This window comes from Hippichthys cyanospilos, chromosome 7 (genome assembly GCF_059441005.1).
Source record: "Hippichthys cyanospilos isolate Australia breed blue-spotted pipefish chromosome 7, RoL_Hcya_1.0, whole genome shotgun sequence".
Taxonomy (NCBI): Eukaryota; Metazoa; Chordata; class Actinopteri; order Syngnathiformes; family Syngnathidae; genus Hippichthys; species Hippichthys cyanospilos.
The window spans coordinates 15,549,933-15,561,437 of NC_142375.1; the positions used below are offsets into that span (position 1 = coordinate 15,549,933).

The 11,505-nt window shown below is 38.0% G+C and overlaps 1 protein-coding gene and 1 non-coding gene across 4 annotated transcripts; both read left to right on the top strand.

Annotated features, from left to right (window-relative positions):
- The first annotated feature begins 86 nt into the window (after positions 1-86).
- vps37a (VPS37A subunit of ESCRT-I) lies at positions 87-11,456 on the top strand. Of its 3 annotated transcripts, none has more exons than XM_088420353.1 (13): positions 87-204; positions 3,356-3,438; positions 4,886-4,960; positions 5,421-5,538; positions 6,105-6,208; positions 6,713-6,938; positions 7,721-7,791; positions 7,943-8,070; positions 8,167-8,225; positions 8,304-8,372; positions 8,909-9,052; positions 9,232-9,320; positions 9,695-11,456. In XM_088420353.1, exons 1-12 carry the CDS (start codon positions 175-177, stop codon positions 9,310-9,312), a joined length of 1,188 nt encoding a protein of 395 aa, XP_088276479.1. In that variant the 5' UTR covers positions 87-174; the 3' UTR covers positions 9,313-9,320; positions 9,695-11,456. The 3 variants fall into 3 exon arrangements, with proteins under 3 accessions (XP_088276479.1, XP_088276481.1, XP_088276480.1); XM_088420355.1 differs by having other exon boundaries at positions 6,716-6,938; XM_088420354.1 differs by lacking the exon at positions 87-204 and having other exon boundaries at positions 2,982-3,438.
- On the top strand, positions 1,088-1,301 carry LOC148421241 (small nucleolar RNA U3). The gene has a single exon (XR_015866286.1). It is a non-coding gene; the product is annotated as a small nucleolar RNA U3 (small nucleolar RNA).
- Positions 11,457-11,505: the final 49 nt, after the last annotated feature.

The following is an 11,505-nucleotide window of genomic DNA, read 5'->3' on the forward strand; positions in this document are numbered from 1 at the left end:
AGTGAATCTTATTTGGAAATGTATAATATTTTTGTTGACACGGTAACTGCCCCCAGCTTGTTTTGCGCGTGCGCAATAGACATCGTCACGTAACTGCTTTTTAACGTGAGGATGATGGGCCTACAAAGATGATTGAATGCACAAAATTTTAATTCGCTTAAATGAAGAGTCAAAATGTATCTTCCCTCCGTGTACCAAATGGCGGTAAGTTAACATTTGCCTCACTACCAGCGTAATATAAAGAAAAGTTAGACCGAAACTAACGTTTTATATTATAGATGTCTTCCTAGTAGTGATTTCTTCCTGTTCATTCGACGTCAATTAAGTTTGTGCTTGAATATGTCGTAAGAAAACGTTATTGCATTAATTTAGCCCTTTAGTAATATGAAATGGGAGTATTTTAGAGCAATTAAGCAACTAATGTGAGTAAATTGTTAAATTCTACTTTCGTTGGTTTAATGCTGCCCTCGAGTGTCAGCAAAGCGGACTGCATGCCAAGACCCGCCGTGGATAAGTTAACTAACTAGAGTTCAGTATTTTACATATAAAGACCTATATGCTGCCTTGTTCGTGTGTTATGTGGTTTTATGAATTTGTTTTCTTAAGTTGGAGTGGTAAACGCTCTGAATTTAATATTTCAAACGGTACAGTATCTGACGGTAGCGGAACTATTCAACTTGACTGTTTATCCTTCGGAACATTATAACCGACACACAGTGGCTTTACTTCAACCCTTATAAAAACCTAGTTCAACCTCTAGATCCAGTGTAAACTGTGTATGTAGCTACTTATTCAACTTTCGTCTTAGATTCTATCTTAGCGTTAAAATAAAAACTATACGATTTCGATTAAAACAGTAAATATTACTAAACCAGGTCGCGCAAAGCATTCTGGGTTTATGAACAGTTCTATTACTTCATGAATTATGCTTTGAGGCGTCCAAATGAATGGACTGTATAATGACTTTTTTTGTTTTCTTTAGTAGACGTCATGTAGTGATGCTTGGGACAAAGGTGATACAGGCGTGCCCTTGAGGTGAAAACAATACTCTCGCGAATGACTTCCCGTCGTCGCGCAGTGAGAAGTTAAGACTATACTTTCAGGGATCATTTCTATAGTTCTTACTTGAGAAATTTATTCCTAAAGTGTTTGGTCTCGCCATCCACGATGAAGAGTCGAGATATTTTCTCCTGAGCGTGAAGCTGGCATAGAGAAATGGTTTCTACCATACGCTCTATGCCATTGATGAACGTTCTTTGCTTCTTTTGAAGCTTTGAGGGAGAGGATATGATCAGAGTGGTTGTCGGATATAGTGAAATTAATGTTGTTGATTTTGACATCAAAATAGCAAGCGAATTACTGCTAACCTATATCACGTTTAGGTTCTTGTTTTCATGCATGAATCTTGATTGTCACAACGAATGATGGCTCAGTCTAACATTAATTAAACTTGATTACTGCTTTAAGTTGTTGCTGATTATAAATGCTTTGCTATTAGACTAATTAATTGTGTTAGCAGCTCATAAACACCCTGGATTAGTAAAGAACACATGTAATAGTTGTGGATGACAATTTCGAAATTGGATACAAGTCAGTTTGTTTACTAGAGATGGGATTTATGGCTCTTTGAGGGGATCCGGATTTTGGTGATCCCTTCCATTCAAGGAACTTTTCAAAAGAATGGCTCTCGTGGCTCTATTTAAATATTTACTAAGTGTTAAGAAGCGAGCTTTGGGGCATCTTTGTTTAACCTGGATATGATCACTGGGAGAAACGAGGAGGATTTGTAGTCAAATAATTAAAACTCAGGCAGCAAATCGTTATCTAAATTTTGAATTATTCTGAAATTTTGCCTACCTCATCCCATGGGGTGTCACGGCATTCCTCGCCTTAGACAGTGACGTCACTATTTTGAATTTACCTTTAGTACCAAGAGTATATGTATAAAGCTATGCTGATTTATGTTATTTATACTATACCTACTCACAAATGAACATTAAAAACAAAGCAGGCTGCAATGAATTTCTGTACAAAACAGCTCTTACGACAAACACTTCCACACAAGGACATTATTATCACACAAGAACAAAAACAAGATTTTGAAAATCAGACAGATAAATACAGTGATTTGATGCAACTGCTTTCTGAGCTATGGCGCACGAGCCGGACCTTTGCTTGTCAACATTCCATCACTACATACAAGCGAGTGAATTGGTGTGAATTTTTGTCAATAAAAGGGGCATGATGGGCATCTGATGGAATTTCTGTCCTGACAATTATAACAATGGATGAAAAATACACTTCCGTCATTCTTATTCTGTTGGGTTTTTTTTAGCACTCCCATTGCTTGTCAGTCCGTCAGCAACAGACAGTCCATCAGTGCTAATAGTTTGCCTATCTCTGGTTAATTATACATTAAAAATCATTTAGTTATTCAATTAGACAAGATAAGTCCACTGCTGAAAATAGATCAAGTATTGCTTGAACCATTTGCACTTTATTGTTTTTCTTAAGACTGGTTCTAAAGCTAGATATTTGTTTGATCACTGAATAATTATGTTTTATGTGTTTTTTTAAATACGTTTTAACGTGTCTTCTATGTAGATTTGTTATACAAACACACAGAGAACACCGAAGTGAAATTTTTAATTTATGTTAAAGAAATATTTATATATTGGGACATACATCATTATCGGGATACAAAATGACATGTGATATGTGTCAATGCTGTCCACAACAAGCAGGATTTACAACAACAAATGTATTGAGGGGACACAATTTACTTCCTAAAGAAATAAAACGAGTCTATATCTTGCTCTAAATCGCTCTATAGGTAAGTATATGGAGCGTGCAAGTATATGTGATAGTGAAATACCAACACACCTCATCAGATACAAACAAAAATAAGTAATGAAAATGAATGTTAAGGTCTTAGGAATGTTATTTTGAAAGAACAAACAGGAAGTTACTCTCGGTATTGTCACAACTTAACAAACCATGTAGAGAAGTTCCTCAAGCGTCAGTGTTGTTTTCTTTTAGCTCGAATTAGCTTGCGTACCGGTGACATTAATTCCGCTCCGAAACCGGAATCAACCCGATTACAGGAGAAAATCTAACTCAATACAATAGACGTGGCACAACTAGGCGCGTTTTTCTAATTCTATAACGCAGCTACAAACGCGTGTGTGGACAAAAACGAGTTAGCAACGATATTTACTAGCTAATGGGGTTAGCCACACAAAGCTCCACTTAGCTGTAGTGTTCAACTGTTCCGCTTGAGTTTACGTTCTATTACCAAGTTCAATCTTATCTTTTGCTTTTGGAGAGGATGAACTGGCTTTTCCCCATTTCCAAGGGTTCTGGACCTCACACGCCACTCAACAGTCTGCAACAACAAAGACAGCGACAGATTGAGTCTCTGAAAGCTGCTCACCCCAGGTAAAGTCATCTATAACATGCTCATGGAGATCGCTATAAGGGCGCATATTTTCATTTTGTCAGAAAAAAATGTCGAGTCATTCCAATCACAATGGAATACTAAATTTGTAGCTTCACAGAATACACGTGATGTAACTGCGCTTTTCACCTGGTTAAAAATTCGGAGAGGAACTAGCAATGTTATTGTCGGATTAAGAATTGGTTCCAAGTGGATGTTAGGACACACAGGTGAAAAGCATGCGTTGTTACGCAGGCGTTTGACGTTGTGCCTTAGTGCTAATACTTCCTGGTAGCCCAGCGTGTTGGCTAATCCAGTTGCCAACCGTGGCTATGTCGCTATGTTTAGAGTTAACACGAGTTGTCCCTGACCCGTCACGTATTGTGACCATATCGCTGCATGTCACGCGTGTCTTGTGACATTATATATTTTTTAGGGAGTTTCTTTTGCCCTTGTCACCTTTTTTTTTTAATCATCTGCCGTCATTACCTAAGTACACTACATGTGATCTAAAGTTGTTTTCTGGTACAACCGCGCGCGCACAGCAATGACATGACTGTGCTTTGTTATCTGTTTTGATTGCCATTTCTGGAAAATTCACTAGTTCATTGTGAATTTCAGATACCACTTTGGCTCGTGCTGTTGTAACACCATTATGATGAAAGATTACGATAACAGATAACATGCACAGTACCCCGATTTATGGGTTAATTCCTAATCCCCCTTCCTCATTTTTATTCGTTTTTTTTAAATCTTGCATAACAAAGTTTTATGTTAAAGTCATGTAAAAGAGAATCTAAATAAACACTTTGTTTTGATCTAGAGTTATCTGTCTGAACTGGTTTATGGGAAATCAAATCAAAACATTGCAATACAATATACTTGCTAATGCCCCACTCGTCTAAACCCGACATTCACATTAGCATTCTATTTGTGTAAGATTGATTAAGCAGCAAAATCTCCGATGGTGGCCGTTTTGCTTCTTGGTGTCAACTGAAAATGACATCACGGGGCCTAAGTCTTCGGTAGTTCCCAATTATGGGTCACACAGCTCACGTGGTTTTGTCAGGTGACATTCTCAAACTTTATGGTTAGCAGCAAAATGCCACCATCTAAGCCCATATCCCACTGAGGGGGCGAACGTTGTCAGGTACGAGCAAAGATCTCGTCTAGGTTTGTTCAAGGTCATGTGAACGTGTGGTGACGTGCTGGCTTTAAGGTAGTTTGGAACCCCGATTTGCTGTATTGTGGTCTTTCATGGATATGATCATTGCTGTCACAGGTCAACACGTTAGGGCATTACAGCTGATCAAATTTTGGATAAAACGCAAAATATACAGGACCAGATCAGTGTAAAGTCTATTGTTGTTATAGGGAAATATGTCCAGATTGCTGCTGCATGTACATGTTGATAGCTCATGACATGATTGGATTTCTGTCTCCTAACAGCGTTGCAGAAATCCAGAAAGATGTGGAATACAGGATCCCGTTTACAGTCAACAACTCCACCATCACTGTTAATGTGTGAGTTTATATTAACATACACACATTTAAGTTTTCTAGTATCACATGTTTCACAGTCAGAAAAAATAAATTACCCATAGGCCACTCTGAGCGGTATAGATTTTTCTATGTCTAATGCTGGATTATGTATTCAGCCCTTCAAACGGTTTAGACATTCCATAGAGAGTACAGTATTTCTTTTATTGGGGGGGTCTTTTTTGGTGTACGAAACAAGAAAAAAATGGAGTATGTCAACAAATGGAAAAGCCTTAGAAACAAGAGACTTTTCATATGGTTTCACAAAGTAACTGTTGGTTAGGCCTCATAAGTGTCGGTCACCAATGTAGTCGTGAGATTTCTTGTGAGAGACGTTAACTCAAACACTGTTAGATATAAACTAAAGTTGGACTTCATCACAGTATTGATGTTTCATTTGTTTAATCAGGGTTAAACCTAACGTTTTCACTATCTTTGTCTCCAGTCTTCTGCCTCCTCAGTTCCCTCAGGAGAAGCCAGTGGTTAGCGTCTACCCCCCTGTTGGTCACCACCTTGTCGACAGCAATAATGGCACTTTAATCACAAGCCCTCTCATCACTAATGTAAGGATGGCACATGGGCTGTTTCCACATTTTTTAAGGATTTGGCTCAGAGTTCGATCCACATGAAAAGTATTATTTTAAATTGAGTTGTCCTGACCTGAATATGTGATTGGAAATTGATTACATAATTTTTAGATGATTGATAAAGGCTAAAAAATAGTACAACATTTTAATCTTTTTAATTTTAAAGATAATAAAGCGACACTGTACAAACATATAGCCAAATGAACCAACAAATGCTCAGTTTTATAAGATGAGAAAAGGAAATCCACAAAAATCCTTTCAATTTTCTCTGTGGGGCCTAATACCATTTCTGCTGAGCAGGGTCGGGCTCTGCATTTGTTCAAAGAATGACTACAATGAGACCACGTGCTTATTCTCTTGCATTATGGGATGACTTGACAAAAGAAAAGAGACAAACAGGCACTGCCAAATGAGGTCGCTTGCAAGCCCCACAGCAAAAGAATTATCACACAAATGAATGTAAAAACAACAGATTTAATGCAGAGTCAACGACAAATCTCAGGACAGTGATATTTGGCATCACTACATTTTTTTTGCTGTAGTTTGGGATGCATTCAGACCTGGGTAAGGTCATTCAAAGTCTGATGGATGAGTTCTGGAACAGTCCTCCCGCCCTGATGTCCAGTGGCACGGCTGGCTTTCCATAGTGAGTTTGTTTGATTTCTTTGTATAACTTGTTAAAAAAAAAACAGAATATGTGATACATAATGGCAATGAAATTCACATGACTTGTAAGTTGCCCATCTTGTATTTTAGTCATTCTGCATCAGTTTTGACTCATTGACAGACAGCTATGTGTGGACTGTATTTATTTATTGTTGTCCACTTTGTGTCTGCCTCCATGTCCCAGATTTTCATTACATTTTACTCAACAACTCACTGTAATTACTAAAGAATAAACAGCAAAATAATGATAATTATCATTTTGCAAAACACATTGCCCACTGATTGCAATAGCCTATTTACTTTAAAGAAAAGTGTGCCTTGAATGTCAAGCTAACCAATAGTAGACATACCAGATTTGTGAATACACACTATGTATAAACTGGGTACAAGTACACTTTGAGATACAAATTAAGGTAATAGGTTGTATAAACAAGTAGGAACTGAATACATGAGTAACTTAATCGTATCTGACCCAAATCAACAGCAGTATGTACAAGCCATCAAGCATCCCTCCTTACCAGACTCAGGGTTACCACTATGGTCATCGCCATGTTGGGCAAAGTCAGACACCACCTCTAGCACCAGCTTCATCTGGAGTAGGACCGGTAATTCATCCTGCAGTTGATGCTGTCCATGGGCCCGTTCGAGGTCCAGCCCCTTATGGTCTTATTACTGACTTGCCACTGCCTGTGCCCATTGGAGACTTACAGGTACATTGAAAAAAGCACCTCAATATTTTAACTTAAAGTGCTTCATATTGTTTTGAATGTTTGATTTAGTTTTTTCAGGACTAAATGATGAATGAAATAAAAGTACTTTGATTTCTGGACTATTGGGAGCACCCAGATAAAAGACATTTAATTCAATTTAGAAAATCAATTGTATGAATAGGCCACACTTGACTAAGACACCGGTGTCCATTGTGTTACATGGAATATACTCACAGAAAGATGTTGCACAGGTTTTGTTGTTGTCATGTTCTAATTCGGTTTTGGTATCCATGCTCTAAAAATGAAGTAATATATAAAATGACAAACAGGGGTTATTTGTGTTTGGATACAGTATATGTTTAGAAAATGGTAAAGAGAAGAACATTTTCTTACAGTTTTGGCTCTCACAATTTTCATTGCTCATCAAGAATAACCTATGAATGCATTTGTCGCAAAATAAGTTGGGTCGAGGAACAAGTAAATGACTACAAATAAAGAAAACACAAAAAGGGGGGGGCTCTCCTACAAGACTATGCATACTGATTGTTGTGTTAGTTTGTGTATCATAGTTTCATTTGAAATAAAGATTGAGAGTGACTCGGAAGTTACTAAGTTTGCATATTCCAGCAAAAACTTAAAAGTCTGGAAAATGTAGCGTCTTTTAGTCTGGAAATTACCATACACAAAATGGATCATTGCTATTACCATCGTTTTTGAATTATCTTTTTTAGAAGCTGCTTTCAACTTCAATATTTGCTTTGTATTATCATTTGTCTTTTCAGGCTGGCCTGAATGGACATATGTATAAGATGCCTGAGATTCCGGAGTCCTTCCCTGAACTCTCCGACTTAAAGTAAATCATTCTCAAGTGTTAAGGCATTAATGAGTTATGTCTTCGTGAGTGAAACTGAAGTACATATTTCTTTTTCTTTTTCACGGTGCTCTCCCGCTTGTCCTATGGACATACTCACCTGTGTATCTACACTTGCTGCACCTCTCGCCAGTCTGACTCAACTGTCCGAGATGTCAGAAAATGAGGATGTTTTATTGAGATTCTTCATGACATTGCCTCAGCTCAAACAAGTCACAATTGATAAGGAGGAGCTGGTCACTAACATTGTCGATATGGCAAGTACGTTCCTCTCCCAACCATGAATTTTATATGCTCAGCCAGTCTGGAAGGAGAAGCTAAAATAAGTTGTGAAAACGTGTGTATGTCTTTTTGCAGAGAGAAACCTTCAGATGGAGCCACAACTGGAAGGAAGAAGACAAGAAATTATCAACAAGGTTTGAATTCTTCCAAAATTGATAAACTCAAAATGCAATTCAATTTTTCAGAAGGTCACATTCCTCTTGTGTGTTCAGTTTGAACATCTGAATCAACTGAAGTCTGCCTTTGAGACAAAGATGCAGAGACAACATGAGCTCAGTGAGGTAAGCCTCATTGTGGAATAATAGATTTCTCCACAAGGCAACACCCTACAAGGGGACTAGTGAGAATTCGGCCCAGTTTGATGCTAAAGAAGACAGACTTTAATATCAGTTTCAAAAGCTACAATCTTACCTTCGTAGGCCTCTTGAATCGGTCTGAATGTAATCGTTTGAGTAAAAATGTAACATTCATGAATTGCATTCTGTACCTTTTTTCAAAATATGTATCAACACGTTTTACTTGGAGATCTGGAGATCCATATTAGAATAAACATAATGCGGCACTGCAGAGTTTAAAACGCGATATTTGTTTTCATAAATAGTTGAATGTTTTCTGTATTTTCATGAGAGATAAAGATTTTTTTTTAACCTAATACCTATTAATAGTCGTCGAGGCCAATAACCTATATTTGGAGGCACTATTCATTTTCAGCAAAAGAGAAATATTAGTGTTAAAAAAAAAAACTGATTGCGACAATAACTACTATCCCTGGTTTGTACAAAGCAGAGATACTAAATGCATTTCTCTCCCACACTAGAGCTGTAGTTTGAGTGCTCTCCAGGCTCGGTTAAAGGTTGCAGCACATCAAGCAGAGGATGACTCTGAATCCACCGCTGAAAACTTTTTGGAGGGACGCACTGACATAGATGAATTCTTGAGCTGCTTCATGGAAATGAGAACGGTGAGCTCGTAATACAATTAATTATGAGCCATATTCTCTTATGTAAAGTTGATGTGTGTTTGTGCGCATATTCCTTGTTGAAGCTTGGTGGCTGTTTCATGATAATTCGTGATGGGCAAATGGGAGAATATAGCCCTCTAGGAAGAATTCATATTGATTACCTTTATTATACTGCACAGCTGTGCCACAGCAGAAGGGCCAAAGAGGAGAAGTTGCAACAGTCCATCCACACACATGAACCGTTTCCTACCAGCCACTAGAATACAAGGTATGCACACCAGCACTCCTCTCACTCATTCTCTACCAGTGATGACTACAGATGTCAAAGTACCATTTTTACTAGGCTGGCAACAAATAACTCATCTTTCACTGTCAAAGATCTGTTTTTACCAGACTGTTAATAAATAATATAATTCATTCTTTCATTCATTGAGTACATTAGTCACAAACATGTTTATAACCGGGCTGGCAGTGAATGAGTTGATTAAGGAAAACCCAAGGCTGAGTTTTATGTTTGGGGTCAACATTAAATATTCACTGTTTTCCAGGATTGTTTTTGTGGACAGAATTTGAGATTGTGTTTCTTCACTTTTCATAGGTGATACGGCTCATGTGTCTTTTCCCTCAATTATGTCTTTTCAGGTTAGGTTTTCTTTCAGCCTACCGCTGCCAACCAAAACAATGAAGACAGTAGATGAGCACGCTGGTCTACAGTGGGCACTTCGACCCAGAAGTCTTTTTCTGACATCTACGCTCTAAAAGTAAAGTCTGGTAAAGTGTAAGGAGGACACAGACCTAAGGGTCATCCCTGAAGTGCAGAAATGGGATATGTTCTGAAGTATCAGACTAATTACTGAAGTTAAATCATATTTAGGATTTTTATGATTGGACATGCTATTTAGTTTTGCTTCCTCAGAAAACCCAATTGTCATAATTACGGTGTTCAACCAGTGGTGAGTCGGTGGACGAAATTAGAAAGCAGTTGCCAGTATTTATCCCGCCCCTTGTACTTGTTTTTATTTAAGCAAGAAACATCCCAATCAGTTAAATATGCAGAGTTTAATGACCACCTGTTTCAGTGTTTCCCGAAAAAAAGCCTTCATGTGTAATGATTGCCGCTTGTTTACTTGGATTTACAGACTTTTCTTTTAGACATTTGCACATTTTGTTGCCCCTCTTTTGAGATTCAATGAATGAAATTAGGCATTGACCAAAACAAAGGGAAGAGCATGTAGCCATGATTTCAGGAATTGAAATTGTATCTGTGGAAAAACTTATCATGACCTGGCTTAATAGTTGTCGCTGTCAACCAGTCAACTGTAACAAGCTCCATTTTACCCCTAATGTTAACGAAGATAAGGATTATTGAAAATGGCTAGGTTGAAAGGCAAAAAGGTGTCCCCTCAACCTGAATGTTGTGTTAAAACACTAAGGCAGTCCTGTGATGACACTAATGATTCATTTACTGTATGTGGCAAATTTATTTCTTGTAGTCAGCGCAAGCATCTTTTGAGCAAGTGTTGCTGTTAATGCTGCTGTTTGCTGATAAGGGCTGTATTCATAGATGCAGAGGATTGCACATGTCAATGTTGCCTCACAACCCAAATGCATATTGGGTTTATTGGTACCCCCTAAAAACTGTGTGTATGCCATGTTTAAGTAATTCACTTGTGTCAGTATGAGAGTCAAACCCATTCTTCTTCATGGTGAGTCACTGTGGGACACTGGTTAGAATGGGCGCCACACAGTTCAGAGGTCACGGGTACAATATCCGCTCTGGCCTTCAGTTGAGGAATATACATGTTCTCTGCGTTCTCACATTCATTTTCTCGAGGCACTCTGGTTTTCTCCCACACACAAAAAAAAATAAATAAAAAAAAACATGCACGGAAGGTATATTGAACACTCTAAAGTTGTCATTGGGTTTTAGGTTGTGAGTGTGTGGTGCTTTGCGATTGGCTGGCAACCAGTTCAAGGTGTCCCCAGCCAACTAGCCGATGACTGCTGAGATAGGCACCAGTACGCCAGCAACCTTGTTGATGATAAGCGGCTCCAGAAAATGAATGGATGGTGGGTCCATGTTTGTTGTGCACAGTACTCAGCAGTTAAAACTTTTTTGTTCAGATTACTGTCAACCATATGAGTAGATTAAGCGGGCCTTTTGTTGAACGATCATACTTACTTTCACTTCTTAATGTTGGCCAGAATTTACCCCCGGACATTTGAATTAAACTAAGCTGAGGATAAATGGGATGTGTTATGGTTGATTTGTTTGAATGCTGCAGTGTAAGTCAATGACATTGAGAACTATTTAATGTTTATAATAGACTGTATTGCAATCGAAGAGTTGGACACCTTATATGTTCTTATTTAATTTGTTAGGCTATTAAAGCATTTACAATTACCTTTGTTTTAGTGTAATTTTTACATCACTATAAGTCATCTTGGGTGAA